This window comes from Lepidochelys olivacea (assembly GCF_965140295.1).
Source record: "Lepidochelys olivacea isolate rLepOli2 genome assembly, chromosome: 9".
Taxonomy (NCBI): domain Eukaryota; kingdom Metazoa; phylum Chordata; order Testudines; family Cheloniidae; genus Lepidochelys; species Lepidochelys olivacea.
The window spans coordinates 15,712,771-15,730,786 of record NC_140419.1 but is presented as its reverse complement, the minus strand read 5'-3'; the positions used below and the strand labels follow the sequence as shown (position 1 = coordinate 15,730,786).

Here is an 18,016-nt window from a genome sequence, read left to right as displayed (position 1 = left end):
CATGTTAATGCCGGTCCAGTGCACAGAGTTTATCGGATCGGTTATTCACTCCATGTCAGACAGGGCCTTCCTTCCGGAAGCACGCTTTTAAGCCATGTTGAATCTCATAGCCCACATAAGGAGGCATCTGATCACCACGGCCTACATATGTCTGTGGCTGATGGGCCACATGGCAACATGCAAGTACGTGGTCAGTCATGCGCGGCTTCATTTGCGACCCCTGCAGATGTGGCTGACAGTGGTTTACGTTCCCAGTAGGCACCCCCTGGACCGAATGGTCACAGTACCGAATCATGTCCTCTTGTCCATGGACTGGTGGCTAGGTCCCAAGTCAGTGCTGCAGGGAGTTCCCTTTGTGTCCCCAGCACCATCGCTCACCCTGGTCTCGGATGCTTCGGACCTGCGCTGGGGGGCCCACCCGGGTGAGCTCAACACCCAGGGCCGCTGGCTGCAGCATGATCTAGCCCTTCATATCAATGTCAGGGAGCTCAAGGCAGTGCACCTGATCTGTGAAGCATTCTTGCCCCACCTGAGAGACACGGTTGTGCAGGTCCTCATGGAAAGTATAGCTGCAACGTATTACATCAACATGCAGGGTGGTGCCAGGTCTTTGGTCCTGTGTCGTGGGGTGCTCAGCCTCTGGAACTTTTGCATGCGGCATGCCATCCATCTGGTGGGCACCCACCTACCTGGAACCAACAGTGTTCTGTCATGTCACCTCAGCAGGACCTCTTCATCTCGCCAAGAATGGTCCCTCCATCCAGAGGTGGTCAGCCTGATCTTCCAAAGGTCGGGGACTCCCCAGGTGGACCTGTTTGCATCTAGATGGAACAGAAAGTGCCATGTATTCTGTTCTCTGCATGGCAGGGACAAGAGATCCCTATCAGATGCCTTCTTGGTTCTGTGGTCGGGAACGCTGACATATGCTGTTCCGCCAGTGCCGCTTATCCACAGGGTCCTGTGAAAGGTAAAGCAAGACAAAGCTTCTGTCATCCTCATAGCCACAGAGTGGCCTCGCCACCACTGGTTCAGCATGCTGCCGAGTCTTTCAGTGGCCGACCTGCTGCAGTTACCTCTCCGACCAGATCTGCTGTCCCAGAGCCACGGCAGTCTGCTGCACTCAAACCTGGCGTCACTGCACCTGAAGGCGTGGCTGCTTCGTGGCTAAGTATGGATGAGCGAGAGTGCTCTGCTGCAGTCCAACAGGTCCTGCTGGGCAGCAGGAAGCCTTCCACCAGGGATACCTGTGTGGCAAAGTGGAAGCGCTTCACATGTTGGGCCTTGGACAGAGGAAGCCCCACTGCAGGACATTCTGGACTATTTGTTGCATCTTTAGCTCCAGGGCTTGTCATTGTCTTTGGTCAAGGTACACCTGGTGACCATTTTGGTGTTCCGTCCTCCTTTTCAGGGCAGGTCAATCTTCGCCCATCCCATGACAGCATGCTTCCTGAAGGGTCTGGAGCGCCTTTACCTGCATGTCCAGGACCTGGTCCCCCCCGTGGGACCTGAAACTTGTGCTTTCAAAGCTCATGTACACCCCCCCGCCCCACCACACACACACCGCTGCTCGAACCCGTAGCTTCCTGCTCCCTTCTGCTTCTCTTCTGGAAGGTCTCATTCTTGGTTGCTATAACTTTGGCCCAGCAGGTGTCTGAGATCAGGGTGCTCACGTCGGAGCCGCCTTATACAGTCTTCTATAAGGACAAAGTCCAGCTGCATCTGCACCTGGCTTTTCTGACCAAGGTCGTTTCGCAGTTCCACACTGGCCAAGACATTTACTTAGTGGTACTCTGTCCAAAGCCTCATGAATCAGATGAGGACCACAGTTGCATACGCTGGACATCAGACTGGCGCTGGCCTTCTACATTGATAGAACACACCCAGTCCTACGGGTATCACCAAGGCAGAAATCTCTGATGGCCGCGTACGTGGGTGTGCGCACACCTAGAATGGAATGAGCATCACATCTAGAAGAACAGTTACAAAAGATAGGTAACCTTTTTTTTTTTTTAATAGAAACCAGTTCATAAAGCTAAATATTTAGAAGAACTATTACTTTGCTAGGTTCTCATTTTGGAATTCTGTCTACCTTAGCTGGAAGAGGTTTTTTAGTTTTGTAAAAGAGAGAAGGTGGAAATATCATGAATTATCTTGGCTTGTACCATAATTAAAGTGAAGTCAAAACCTTCTAAGAAAAATTAGATCGTTAGGCTGTCTCAATATGTTTAAACTCCTCTTGGAATTTAAGGATAACTGTCTTAACAAATTGGGTCACGTTAATTCATCATACATGGAAATTTGTTTTGGATAGTTCTACTTTGTTCTTCTGTGTTTTTCAGTTTCCATCTGTTGTCACATGCAACTAGTATATGTATTACAAATTCATATATTGAATCAATAAGGAAACGTAAGGATCATCAGCTTATTTTGTGAGAGGTAGGACATTGCATTACGAAGTAGAAGATCAGGTCGAGGGACATGATCGTGCCCCTCTATTGGACATTGGTGAGGCTTCATCTGGAGTACTGTGTCCAGTTTTGGGCCCCACACTACAAGAAGGATGTGGATAAATTGGAAAGAGTCCAGCGGAGGGCAACAAAAATGATTAGGGGACTGGAACACATGACTTTTATGAGGAGAGGCTGAGGGAACTGGGGATGTTTAGTCTTCAGAAGAAAAGAGTGAGGGGGGATCTGATAGTTGCTTTCAACTACCTGAAAGGGGGTTCCAAAGAGGATGGCTCTAGACTGTTCTCAGTGGTAGCAGATGACAGAACAAGGAGTAATGGTCTCAAGTTGCAGTGGGGGAGATTTAGGTTGGATATTAGGAAAAACTTTTTCACTACGAGGGTGGTGAAACACTGGAATGTGTTACCTAGGGAGGTGGTGGAATCTCCTTCCTTAGAAGTTTTTAAGGTCAGGCTTGACAAAGCCCTGGCTGGGATGATTTAGACGGGGATCGGCCCTGCTTTGAGCAGGGGGTTGGACTAGATGACCTCCTGAGGTCCCTTCCAACCCTGATATTCTATGATCAGGTTCACAGTATTGACTAGTAAACATCAAAAGGTTTGGAAGCTTAGTTTGGGTGGAGAAGCATCCAAAAGCTTGGATGTTTATCCTTACTTCCTTGGTCAAGAAACTGAGCTGAAAACCTTATGAAATTTCTAGTATTTCCTGGATATAACTAGCTTGGAAAAACACAGTCTCTCTCACTGAATAGTGGTATTTCCGTATCCTGTTCCAGCCAAACCTTGGGAATGCAGACACTCAGGAAATATTTTCTAAAAGTTTAAATTTATTCAACTTTTTAGAACCTAAAAAAAGTTGGGGTTTTGTTTGATTCAGGCTTTGGGTTAGTTTATGGTAGTTCATATTTTAAGGAAAGCAGAGAAGTTCTCATGTCTTGAACTCGGAATTTGTTTTCCCAGCCCCTGGGCCTGGAGTTTTCTTGCAAGTAACATGCTTGACTTCTTAGAGACAAAGTTGATCACAGTTCTTGCATACTGACCTGTGTATGACAATCAAATTAATGAAACTGGTTGTATGAGAGCAGCTGTTGCATGGGGGCGTGGGGAGGATGTTGGCAAATTTGAAAAATAAATTTTCCTTTTTTTAATCAAGAATCAGTCAGAAAGAGAAACCTAATGGGTCAGTATCTGAAGCTGGTTCTAAAACTTTAGGGCTTGATACATTAAAGTCTATGGTATAATTTCAATTGGGACTTCAATTGTTGTATTTACAATAAGGCTTTCTGGTGAAAATTTCTCACCATTGTTAAAAACCTGGTGCACTTCCACCTAGTGTAAAGAAGGTTCCTATGGTTGCCAGCGATTTCAACAGCATGCTATCTAACCGTGCAGAGAACAGGTCTACATGACTGTGCTGGAAAATGCTGATGGCCAACAGTGCCTTGTCAACAACTAGTGTTGCCAGTATTGGTGGAGTTGCACCAGTATTGGCAATAGGAGGAAACTTTTCTGAAGAAAAAAAAAAAAAGGATAGTGTAGACATGGCCATAGTGAGAAGGTAACTACTAACCTTTAAATAATGACATTCAGCAAATACACGTCAGCACATTGGTTGGTTGTGCCTGGAGTAGGGAAATTTACTATGGAAAAATATAGTTTCAAACTACAATCTATGTTTAAATAAATAAAAATGGTGTTGCATTATTTTGAGATAAAAAATCTCTCTTCCAGATTCAGACTGGATGGATTTGTCATTTATTTGTACATGCATTTTAATGTGTTTATAATGGCTCTTGTCAGCGTTGCAATCCTTTCAGAACTCCTTCATGAAGTTATATGTATACACTTAAAAAAATGAGAATGAATTGAGGACATATGTGCTCTAGATTGGCTTGCCAGTAAATGCCAGAGAAGGCTCACTATTGTGATGCTATCCTCTATGTATGATTGATGAACTCTCAATGCAAGTCTTCATGGACCAGGGATACAATTAGCTGAATTAATTAGCATGAATTAATCCACTTTAATTGGAAAACAACTAGAGTCATGTTTTTTGCTAAGTGATCTGTACAACCGGGACACACAATGGTTACAGCTAGGTTTTGCAGGGCCTTGGTTCTATTGCCAATCCCCGGCGATTAAAAATGATGAATTGTGGGACCTCCAAAATTGTGAGATTTTAAATAATTTTGGAGTTTGATTATATTCTGGGTTTTGAATTTGTAGGGTTCATGTTTTCAAACTTTTCTCCACAATCCTGAGGGCTAGAAAATTTTAAAAAAATGAAAGCTGAGATTTTCATGTAACCTCCTGGCTCCAGGATCTGGGGCTTTAAGAAGCCCCTGGGATATTGCAAGACTTGTAGTAAAAATTGTGGAGAATTGGCAAAACTGCCTTGGTGAAGAAAGGTGTGCAAGGCCTCAAGCAGACTTGTGTAGGTCACATGACAAGTAGAGAAGACTTTATCAGCTGCCAGCTTTACGTTTCAGAGCCAAGGAGATTTTGGCAGATGATGGATGGGTTGGATCATGGTGCTTGATGTTGTGAGCCAGGGAGGTATTTGGTTTCCAGATTCCTTTTTTATTTGTGTGTTCACTGTGGGACAATCAATATGTGGGGCAAATGGTATAGGGTTGTGATATAGGCCCACACTAATGCTTGACCCAGGCCTAGAATGAGACTTAAAAACAAAGACATGGACTTATTGTTTAGCTGGTCAATAGTTGATATATGTCCGCTTTTGTTTGTTACGTTATGTTACTCTTCCAACTTGGTGAGAATTTGTGTCCTATAATTGGGTCTCCAATAAAAGGAGGAGAATCTGTCATTTTGAAATAGATGCCCTCTATTTATATCAATTTGGAGTGACAACTAGAAAAGCTGTATTTTCAGGATAGTGAGAACATCAGAAAGAACTATGTGAATCATGCAAAATTTGGCACCAGCTACATTAAAATAGCCTTTACAGATGTATGCCAGAGGAAGGGTAATGGTGCTGAGCAGGACACTTGTTTTAGAAGAGATGTAGGTTGGTTCACCATCACTTTCTATGTGTAAAGATGCTTGACATGATAAGAGTGAAAGGTTCAACGCTATTCAGCTTAAGGGGGTGCAGAGTTTTAAACAGGCAATTGAATCATTCTCAGTACACAAGTGGGCTGTCTCAGTTAATCAGAATATTCACTCATGGTCTGATTTATTCTCTGATCGTTAGATTGCTCTGCAGCTGACTGGATTTTAATGCTGAGCTCTGGATGGGCTCATTTTCAACAGATCTAAGTAAATAAGTATATAATGGTGAAGAGAGAGCATATTTCAGTGTCCCATCCATTTACATTTAAACATGGCTTTTAAAAATCTAAATTTAAACACTAGCAGCAGGAGAGGGAGTGGCTTAGTGGTCTGTGTATCAGGTTGTAAATATCTAGACTCCATGGAGCCACAGGTTCTAATCCCGGCAGGGTTGACTCAGCTTCTCACCCTTCCTATAGTAGATAAATTGAATTCCACACTATTTATGTTGTATGGCTCTTGTAGCTTGAACTTTAAAGGGCAAAGTTCTGTCTATTCCATGGAGACATTAGATCCTACAACACTCTCCACGTGAATAGGTTTTCCTTTATTTTTTCTCCCCCCCCAAAATTTCTATTCTGCACAGAGCTGTTCAGCACTATGTGTGCCAGTTACTTACCTGGCTACTACACTTCACCACAATTGCTAGGTTTTCCTACCTGAATTTTATTGATGCTGTATATTAGTCATTTGTAAGCATTTTGGGATTCTTTGGCATGAAAGTATCAGAGGGATAGCTGTGTTAGTCTGGATCTGTAAAAGTGGCAAATAGTCCCGTGGCACCTTATAGACTAACAGATGTATTGGAGCATAAGCTTTCGTGGGTGAATACCCACTTCGTCGGTCATGCCATGCATCCGACAAAGTGGGTATTCACCCACGAAAGCTTATGCTCCAATACGTGTGTTAGTCTTTAAGGTGCTACAGGCTTTGGCATGAAAAGCATTAAATAAATTTGATTAGCATTAGGATCATGGGGATTTGTACAAAGATCGTCTTCTTTTGCTGTGATAAATTACTTGACTTTAGGTCCTATCATTTATTCATTAAGGAACTGGATTATTGCCTTGTAAAACAGCATGATGCTACTATTAACTGAATTATAAGACTTGTTATTATAAAGCTTTCATCTGATTTTTAGTAACATTTCAAATAATTATCTGCGAGGGATGGTGGTATAGTGAAGGTGGTGTGTTTCATTACAAATTCTTCTTATTTGCTGTCCTACACAGTGGTCCACTTTCTACATATTGGATAAGATTCTAGGCAAGAGCTTTCTCTTCCATTGTGTCACAATTAAGTGGGGACCACTGAAAATTTTAAGTTTGCTCTTTTTACAATTCATGTTCTCTGTAGAAGTGCTATCAAGGGATTAAAAGTACTTGGCTCTTGCTGTATCGTAATGTCAAGAGTAATAGAACCTCTTATGAATGTTAAATATGCAAAGGAAGCAGGTTCCAAGAACTACCTTACAGATTGAGCATTGTGTTATTACAAATCAACAGACTGAACCATAAGCTACTCATACTGTCATTCAGAAATTTCAGATCTGGGTTGAAGGATCTGGCTGAAGATATTAATGCTTGAAAAGCCCTGAAGAAAAAGAGTAAAGACATCACCATGTTTATTTTGCTGAATACTAATTCTGGAATGTTTGTTAGAAAGCAATGAATTTATCCATGACTTGATCTGAAAGCCATTAACAGTCTTCTCATCTAGTTTCCCTTGCCACAGGATATACCTTTCTAAGCAAGTGGGGTTAATGGGCAGGGTACCACCCTACTGAAGCGTGAATAGATTTTTCTTAGTCTACATTTAGAAGAAAATTAATGTAAAACATGTCTGTCTTGCAGGAAGCCCGTTGAGGAAAGTTCTCCATGAATGTACGTCACAATGATGATGACCGACCAAATTCCGCTGGAGCTGCCACCATTGCTGAATGGGGAGGTAGCCATGATGCCTCACATAGTGAATGGAGACGGATCACAGCAGGTCAGTAAGCTTTGTGGGATGAGTCGGAATTTAAGAGCTATTGCATGGTCTGAATGTGACCCATTTACAGGCCAAATAGTGACTTTGGTGCATGGGTTTGGTTCCCATTAACTTCACGGAGAACTGTTCCATGTATTTGAGGGCAGAATTTGGCCCAAATACTGGAATGCTTACACTGAGGCCTGGATATTGTATTGCATCACTGCTTTTGCAATGATCAGTTCCATCTGGTGTTTAAATATATTCACTGGAATTCAAAATAATGGGACAAAATTGGTAAACTTTGGTGCCTGACATTAGGCATCTAGTTCCATATTCATATTAATTTTGGGCACTTACGTTTGAACAATTTGGCCATAAAAACTTAATAGGGATGGACCTGAACTGAAACCTGTGTATAAACACCTGTAAAATTTGGGAGTATTTGAAATCCAACCCAGATCTGTATCTGGATTATGCAAATTGTACATTACTGTCCCTCCTAATTTCTGCCTGTGGCACATGATAGTTCAGCATCCAGAGGGCTGTTCTACCTTGGTCTAAATTCAGTTGTTGGGGTTAGTATGCAGGTGATGGTTGTAGCCAATGATATGGTCAGACTTGATGATCTGGTGGTCCCTGCTGGCCTTAGGTTCCATGTGCATGAGTATGCACTATACAGTGTGCATGAGATGTATCATTTCACTATGGCATATAGAAGACTCTGCTTAATACTTAACTGTACTTGCCCTCCCATTTAGGGTGAGATTTTAGCTTCCCCTTTTTCTGGTCCTACCTCAGTGAGTGGCCCTTAGCTTCTACTCATAGTGGAGTGCAACCAATCTGCATACTCTGCTGGGAACCTTGCAAGAACTTGCAGGCTTCTAACGGCTTCATTCCTGTACGGTAGTTAAACTGCTGCATCTGGACTTGTTAAGGGGACTTCTTTAGAAGCTGAATGAATAAGGAGCTACAAATATTTGTGATACAGTCCTTCAGATTGGCTTACTGTTTTGAATTGTTTCTGCATTTTGTTTACAAAAACAGATAAAGGTCAACCAGACTGAGAATACAGGATCCTCTTTTGAGTCAAGTGCAGCTTTATTTGATAGATCAGGAACATAGACTAACCTTTTTCTAGTCCCACCACCCCACCGCGGGGCTGAAGCCCCAAGCACTGGCAAGCACACCCCAGCTCTTGAAGTCTGAAGATTGTTGTACGCAGCTCGGAGGGTCAGTAAGTTTGGCCACTCCTGCTATATGTAAAAGAGCCTTCACTGGGAGACTTAAATCAGCTTCTCTGTGTTTGTATGTATTAGGGTGACCAGATGTCCCGATTTTATAGGGACAGTCCTGATTTTTGGGTCTTTTTCTCACATAGGCACCTATTACCCCCCACCTCCGGCCCCAATTTTTGACGCTTGCTATCTGGTCAGCCTAGTATGTATGCATGTTATTTTAAAGTTATCATGTGTATTCAGCCTTTTAGCAGCTTCTCATATCACAGATGGGATATATTCCTTGGAGGCCTTTTCCTTCTCTATACCTAAAAGTAGATGACTTTTTACAAAGCAGCTCAGTTTGCTGATGTCTCCTTAGCTGCAGAATACAGGAAAACTCAGATGTAATGAGTGACATCAAAAAGGAGTTACTCACAGCAGAACTAACAATGATATCTATGGAAGAAGAAAATGAGTTTTCTATGGGTATGTCTACACTGCAGCTGGGAAGGTGTTTCCCAGCATGAGTAGACAGACACAACCCAGCTGGGCTCGAGCTAGCGTGCTAAAGGTAGCAGTGTGGCCTGCCACGGGTGGCACCTTGGGCTTGCTGTCCGAATAGGTACCTAGGGGATCGGATGGGATTGTACATAGGTGGCTAGCCTGAGCTGCCGACCGTGCTGCCACAGTTATGTTTAGCACATGTCTGTCTACCCGTGCTATGAAGCATTTTCCCAGCTGTAGTGTAGACATACCCAAAGAAAATACACTGTCTTCCAGCACAATCTTTTCTGTGGGAAAAAGATGATATGCATTTTTTTTTCCAAGAGGGGAGCCACAAAGCTTTGTAAACATGACCTGTCTAAGCTGCCTTTGTTGGGAGGCATTTTAGGATTTAATCAGTCCGAGGAAGATCTAAAGGAAGATTTAAAATCAATAGGTTTAAACACAGGGAATGCAAACTGTTCCAATGCACTTTAAAAAAGAAATGAGATCCAGGATTGCTGACAATGGCAGACAGAGTTACAGAAGTAACCCATGGATGATGTGTGTTCTTTGGAAAGCCCGTCTGTGGAGCTCAGAACATACTTTTTTTCTAAACATCGCAAGTTTAATTTTATCATCTTAGTGAATGGTGCCTTTAAGCAAAGGATGCTGATGACTGAACTCTGCCCAGCCATCCTCTTGCACAATTACCTTTTTCTTTTTGTTTTCAACAATGGCAATATATTGCTTTCAAATATCACGAGGCTTAGAATTGCCTGCCCAGTGAAGTACTTGTGTTACGAAGGGATACTGGATTTTCCCTTACTTCTAAACTGGTCATTTTGAGTTGTCTTCTTTAAGATAAGGGTATTGTGGTAAATAACAGGCTCTGGAGATCTCAGTTTTCTTCTGGACTCTGCCACAGGCTTCCTGTGTGACGTCACTTACCCTCAGTGTCATCTCTTGTATAGAAAGGTGGATAATACTACAGAGAATTATTCTGAGGCTTCAGGTATATGAGAGCCTCAAATGAGGAAGCTTTATTGTTATCATGTATTATCTGACTTTGTCCCTTCTTGAAATGATATTTCCTTTTTGTTCCCCTCGTCTTTTGTAAACCGAAGAAAGAGTAGGGCAACAACTTTCCTTATCAGAGTAAACCACAGAGAGAGAATAGCCTAAATTATTTAGCTGTCCCACAGAAGTGGAATGGGACTGCAAACTGAGGCTCAAGAACTAACACTGTGTATAAGAATTTATCTCTATTGTAAGTTATTCATTATTCATCATATAAATAACTTTGGAACATGAAGAGTGAAGTGGTATCTATTGTTGATAGGGTCACATTTTGAGGATCGAGGCCCAAATGGCCCCTGCAAAATGTCTGCATGCAAATACCTGTCTTCATACCTGCAGCTAGGCATTTGTTTGTATGTACAAAACACGTAACTGCATACACGTGTGATAGTTGTGTGTACAGATATGTATTTTGCCCAGAGATGGTTGGTTTCAGGGCAAATTGTGGATTTTTATGCATTCCAAGTGTGTGTATGTACGTGCATGCATGCACTAAAATCCATAGTTGTGCATTTAAACTGAAAATTGCGTATACAAAATAAGCAACAGCACTCGCTGTTGATCACTTAGGTGTGTTTTGTACGCATACCTGTTTTGTACACATACCTGATTGTTCACTTGTGTAAATTAGGGCTTTTTATGCCCAAATTTAGGCCTTGATCCTGCCACCTGATCCGCGTGGGATATTTTCATGCTGACATAGAGTGTCTGCAAGTCTCATATGGGCATAGTTTTTGTGATCAGATTGCAGGAATGGGGACATAGGCAAAATGAATTTGGCCAGTTTTGAAATTTCACTGTGTGAGATTATATATGCAAAACTTAGCAAGAATTAGCAAACTGTATGTAATTTAGTAACATTAATCATCATTTTAAAAGAGCATAGTCATCTTTGTGAAAACTAAAATCACTCTCTTTAATGTAAAAATACATGTATTGCCAAAGCATATATTGCTAAGATAGCAAGTGTCCTACAACAGAATGCCAGGGAATGGTAGACTTAAATACTGTGTGACTATATTAATTTCTCAAATTAAATAGATAGTTACCAAAAGGTAAATGGTGCTTTTTAAAAAAATGTTAGTGTTGTGATGATGACACTATAGTGAAGATTATTACAACTCAGTCATCATAAACTTCAGTTTTTAAAGCCTGAACTCCATAGCCGTGAGACTGAACTTGTCACAAAGTGAGAATGGATTAATAACATTCTGGAAAGCTTGGTTTAACTGTCTTAGGTCTTGTCTACACTATCAGCTGGATCGATGGGCAGTGATCGATCCAGCAGGGGTCGATTTATCATGTCTAGTATAGATGCAATAAATCGACCGCCGATTGCTCTAGCTTCGACTCCGATACTACACCTCAACAAGAAGCGTAAGGGGAATAGACAACACACCTCAGTGAAGACACCGCGGTAAGTAGATCTAAGTACCTTGACTTCAGCTACATTATGCACATAGCTGAAGTTGTGTAACTTAGATTGATCTCGTCCTGTAGTGTGGACCAGCTCTTAGTTTTAAATATTTATTTCTGTTACACTAGTTATTTCATGTGGCCAAATCTGCTGTACCTACTCTCCCAAGTCCTCTTAGAATAATTCGAAATACTCACAATAGTAAAGGGAGCTGGAGCTGGACTGGGATCCAAAGTTTGTGATTACACACTATGACAGAGAGTGTTAAAGAGTTCAGACATGTTGATTCTGCCCAGTAGCTAGTATCAGACTGTAACAGCATTTAGTGACCTTCTCAGAAGTGAGAGGAATAGCACAGGTTTCTTTGTAAAGGAGCAATCCACTACAACTGTAATCCGTACTACATCTCCCCCCCCCCCCCCAAAAAAAAAGTACATAAAATGCTGCATTGAAAATGTTATGGTACATAAGAACGGCCATACTGGGTCAGACCAAAGGTCCGTCAAGCCCAGTACCCTGTCCTCTGACAGTGGCCAATGGCAGGTGCCCCAAAGGGAATGAACAGACAAGTTATCATCAAGTGACCCATACCCTGTCACTCAATCCCAGCTTCTGGCAGACAGAGGCTAGGGACGCCATTCCTGCCCATCCTGGCTAATAGCTATTGATGGACCTATCTAGTTCCCTTTTGAAACCTGTATAGTATTGGCCTTCACAACACCAGGAGTTCCAGAGGTTGGCAGTGTGTTGCGTGAAAAAACACTTTCTTGTGTTTGTTTTAAACCTGCTACCTATTAATTTCATTTGGTGGCCCCTTGTTCTTGTATTATGAGAAGGAGTAAATAACACTTCCTTATTTCCTTTCTCTGTACCACTCATGCTTTTGTGTATGTTCTTATGGTAGTGACTCAAGCCGATGGAAATTAACAGTTGAAGCTGACAGACGTATTGGAGCATAAGCTTTCGTGGGTGGCATAGGAAGCAGTTAGGATAACAGTGAATAGCATATTATTGTGCAAAAGTTCAGTTAATAAATATTTTTCCGTTAACAAGGTGGTGTAAGGTATGGTGCAAGTCAGTCCTCATATCCTTCCAGTCTAGTGTTTAATGCAAATACTGTGCATGTTCTGCTTCAGTTCTTTTAATCACTTCTGTAGTTTAAGGAGTGCACTTTTTTGGAAAGCAGACTGTTGTATAAGTGATCAACTTATGGATGCAGCCAGGCCCAGAGCAAAGGAGCAGCTGGTTCCAAATTGATTTTTCAGTCACTGCCTCCTCTCTGGGTGAAAAATAGGGGGCATGGTCTCGTAAGTTAAGGGTGCGTTTGCAGGCTGATGAGCTGTAGTATACAATACACCTTCATTTCCTTATGCTGTTTTCAGTTTCTTTTATTTTAAGGCACTATGCTTTGACTACTATGTCTTTGCTTAGATTTTAATTTTAGGTTTCAGAAACAATGAGCTCTCTTAAAAATCACTTATGCATAACCTTGGGAAGAGAACTGGAGTCACAAAGCTGCTCCAGGATGCAGAATATTGTTTTGGAGGACTTGGGAAATAAATCTTCAAGTAAGTTCTCTTACCACCAAGACATATTTAGTGTATATAAACAAAAGAAGTCACAATGTGCCTGGCCGCTATTTGTCCCAGATGGATTTCTTGAACTTGGCTCGTTATATAGCACTGATGTCATGGTGCATAAGTAAGCCCTGAATTAGAGGCTTGCATAGAATCCATTTGATTCCTGTGCGATTGGAGTGGTGGTAGTGGGAGTGGGGATGCTGGTGGAAAATATGTTTCACGTCTTTCTTTTCACTGTCTGCAGAGAACAGTGTCAATTAAAGGATTTGGAAGTAGTGCCAAATGGAACAGTCTTCTGTCCACCTGTGTGTGAGGGGAGGAGGAGTGTTGGGTTTGTACAGTATGTGCATCCATCTTAAATCTGTCACTTCCTGACGAGGGGCTCAGCCTTTGAAAATTGAAATACATTTTTAAAAAGTGCTGTCTGTAACATCTTGACCGTAACTGTAGCATTGCTAATGTCATGCTGTACTGGGAGACCACAAGCTGTTGGGTTCTTGTTCACCGTGGGATGGGGACTCAGAAAATCCATCTGTTTTGGTGAGTGGTGCTGTAAATCACATAAGTGAAATTCCCTATCCCCAACACAGACAAGACTAAACAGGCTCTGTGTAGTGATTAGTACATGAGGACATTGGGGAGGGACTGAATCCTGCCTCTAGCAGTAGACAGGGTGTAGAGCAGCCCAGCAGTTCATGGTGGCTGTTAACGCCACTGCCTGGACTCTCAAAGGGGCCACAGCCCACGGGTGTTTGTGCCACATTCCTGACATAATCAACCCCTCCCTCCTCCCCCACACTCTTCCTGTGCGTAGCTGACAAAGAGCCCGACTCTGCCTTGAGCTGAGTACCCCCCAAACTTCAAGCCTCAGGCAGGCATAGACCCCGTTGGCATGGCTGGAGAAGTCAAACTATGCCTGTGTATTTGTATGCTTCTTTCTCCATCTGCAGCACAGGAATAATAGGAACTATGAGCTTGATTTTTAAGGGTATTTAGGCACCAAGATGGACTTTCAGCTGTGCCTGTCTGCATCTTTAGGTGCCTACATACCTTTAAAAAGCTTGTCCTAAGTACCTGATAGGAATATTATGAGTTGCAGCTTAGTTAGGTATTACTTGCAAAGTGCTGTGAGATCCCTGGATGAAAGGTGTCATATGAATGCAACATAGAATTTCATTAACTCTAAAGGTGAGAAACTTACATCAAGATGGGAAAGAGTTAGATCTATTAGACACTTAGGTCACCATTGTGACCATTTTAGGATTGCTGACTGCAACATAAAGGGTTCCTCCCAGGTAATGTTATAATAATAATAATAATTAATAAACTATTTTAACACCCAAATCACCTATGGCAACTGTATAAGAGACCCAGAAAGAAATAATGTAATGATCTTGTACTTGGGAGATGAAATGGAAAAAGCAGTTCTACCCCCTTCCTCTCCTCCCGCTCCTCTTCCTCCCACCCCCCCCCCCCGAATTACTTATGATGTTGAATTTAGACATTAAGGGGGAGATTTTTAAAAGCAGCCATGATAGGTGCCTAATTTCCATGTGTGCTTTTGAAGAGTTCCTGCTACCTTTATAATTGATCAGTAAACCTGCTGCTATTGGTTATGGTGGAGATGGTGATAACTGTTTTAGTAAAAAAACAAAACAAAACTGATGTTTAGATATCAATGGATTTGGGAAACTGTAAAAGACAAACTGAGTTCTTCTACAGGGAAATTATGGCTTTCTTTTCTGACAAGAGTGGCTTCATGCAGGCAAATGTTGTCAAATATGAGACACAAAATGCAGGAGAAAAGAGGTGGAAGATGTGGAAGCTGCCCTCATGTGTCTGCCAAAGTTCCATGCCAGCTGATAAGGCAGTTTATAGATCATTAGTGTTTTGAAAAGATGACTGAGCGTACCTTTAAAAGAGAACAAATAGCCACCCCACCCCCAAAGCAGAAATAGAGAGAGAAAACTCAGAGGTGATGATAGAAGAATATTCAAAACCGTTAGTGGGTGCTTTGACTGTCCTAAAAAGTTTCAGCTTCAAAGCCACTCCCAAAGGCTGCTCTTCCATTTCATAATGCATTTTTAAACTCTTCAAATGTCAGCCATTTTAGCAATGCCTTGGAGCTGGACCTTGTTTAATTTAATTTACAAGGTACCATAAATGGGCGTGTGGGGAGGATAAAAAAGAGAACCTGTTGGAGCCCACAGTGATCCACAAGCACCTGGAGAACCATTGAGAAATACCCCCTGCAATTAATGTACTCGATGGCTAGGTAGTCTGATGCCAGAATTGGAATACATGTACCATCTATCACCCCACCGCAGTTAGGGAAGCGCATTTGTGCAAAGCCATCCACAATGTCACGCACGTTACCCAGAGTCATGGCCTTTCGGAACAGGATAGGATTAATGGCCCAGCATAGTTCCATCAACACAAGTCCAACGGTTGACTTTCCCACTCCGAACTGGTTAGTGACCGATCGGTAGCAGTCCTGGCTGCATGCATCACTGACCTCCGCATCATCCTCTGCCTCTGGGTCCCCCTCCACATACTCATCCAAGATTTCCTCCTCCTGGCTCAGTCCACTCTCGACTGGCATGCGAGCCACTGAAGTATCCACAGTAGTCTTTGCAGTGGAGGTGGGGTCGCTGCCGAGGAATGTGTCCAGCTCTTTGTAGAACTCGCAGGTCGTGGGCTCAGCACCGGAGCAGTGGTTTGCCTGCCACGACTTGTGGTAGGCGTTTCACAGCTCCTTCACTTTGACCCTGCACTGCAATGTGTCCCGGTCATGGCCCCTTTCTGTCCTGCATCGTGAAATCTGTCTGTAGGCATCATAATTCCTATGGCTGGAGCGCAGCAGGGACTGGACAGCCTCCTCTCCCCAAATGCTGACGAGGTCCAGCAGCTTGACATTGCTCCAAGCGGGGGCTCACCTGGTGCGTGGAGCAGGCCTGGTCACCTGGAAAGATACGCTGAGACCACTGCACGCGTCACTGAGCAGACAGGAAGAGGACTTTCAAAATTCCCAAGGAATTTAAGGGGTGGGGCTGCCGGGTGGTCACCTGAGAGCCGGGCCGTAGAGTTCAAACCAATGACCAGAGAAGCGAGAACAGGCATTGTGGGTTGCCTCCCGAAGGCCAGTTGCAGCGCTCTAATCAACCAGGGTGTCTACACTGGCACCATGGCGCTGTAGCTCTGGCGCAGAAAGCTCTATGCCTCTCGTTGGGGGGGGCAGGGGGAGATTACAGTGCTACAACTGTGCAGTTCCTGCCTACTAAGTGGCTTGAGAGTTACAGAGCAGAAAGCTGCTTTACTGTGCACAAACTTGCCAGTGTAGACAAGGCCTAAAATGAAAGAGGTTGGATTCACACCTTTGTGGATGATTCAGTCCTAGGAAATTCTTTCCAGTCATGTTAAACTTTAATAGAAATCACTGTAAATTTCAAAAAACTTATAATGTTGAATGACTATTCCTGTACTTCTGGCTCTTGTTTTCTTTTGGTGTAGATCTTTGGTAATGTTAATTTATTTTTCATCAGATGTCTTTCAAACTGTTATAAAGTGTATATTTATTTTGTTTGTATAGATCATCATACAAATAGCTACCTCAGCAGTACATCTTTGAATCCATTATAATGATTTTAATCTCCTGGTATTGATCTTTAATGGCCTTCTCTTTTAAACATCTCTCAATATCTACAAGAAAAAACTGACATCTCAGATTATCCCCATGTGTGTTGAAAGTAACTGTCCACACTTTGGAGGTTAGGGAAAGTAATATTTCAGTGAGTAAATGAGTCCTAGAAAAAAACAACTTGGTCTGAACAGAGATTCTGTGTTTCATATTCTGTATTTGAGAACTTTTAACACTGATGTCTGCTTTGCAGCAGAAAAGAAGGGTTTCTTCACATGATACAAAAGTGTCTCTGACTAACTGTACTACTGCTGTATGATGCAAGGCCTGTTGCTGTCTCATTAATGTCGGTTGTCAGGGAACAGTCATCAGCTTTTCCCCTCATCCAAGGCAATGAGTCTGCAACAGCCTCCCTCCCATGTTCGGACAATAAGCTGTCTTCTTTTGATGACAGCTTGTTGGTGTCAAATGAACTAGCAAAACTGAGATGATGTTGAATTTTGCATTTAAGTGAGATTGATTGTTAGGATGTTGAAGCTTGGCTAATACAGTGAGGTGACTTCTAGATTACAATCAGGCTACCACAGCAACTCAGAAACAATGTATATTGCAGGAAGTAAAAGCTTGAAATGTAGTATTTTAACAGGATGCTGAAAAGCTTCTCATCCAGTCATTAATCTCACTGAAGCATGGTGGCAATCAATAGGTTCTATTCACCTGCACATTCTGAATTGCCTAAGGCCTCCTGTACAATTGTGAATTTCTAAGTGTGTGACTGCTAAAGAAGCGTGTTCTGAATGTTTTCCTATAATATGACCATAAGCAGCTGCCATAAACAGTAAAGGGAAATGTGAGGGTGTGGTATTTTCTTTCCTTTACTTCAGTAGCACAGTTTATTGGGTGACTGAGGACCTGCATATTAAGAAAAGGGTATTGCAGCTTTATTTAACTGTGTCATCAATTAGAGATGCTGTTGGGAACACAGCTTTAATATTAAATGTTTGGTATTTTTAAATTTAAATTCAAAAGCAGTAATTTTCCAAATGCATTAATTGCCAAAAAAACAAAACTCACGTTATTAGAATGTGG

General features: G+C 42.4%; 1 protein-coding gene across 1 annotated transcript in view; it reads left to right on the top strand.

The window, feature by feature from the left end:
• Positions 1-18,016, top strand: part of FNDC3B (fibronectin type III domain containing 3B) — a 354,613-nt gene that overhangs the window by 65,671 nt on the left and 270,926 nt on the right. Inside the window, exon 2 of the mRNA XM_084638683.1 lies at positions 7,393-7,531. Within this exon, the coding sequence (XP_084494809.1) occupies positions 7,421-7,531 (111 nt within the window). The 5' untranslated portion in view covers positions 7,393-7,420. The remainder of the gene's footprint in view (positions 1-7,392; positions 7,532-18,016) is intronic.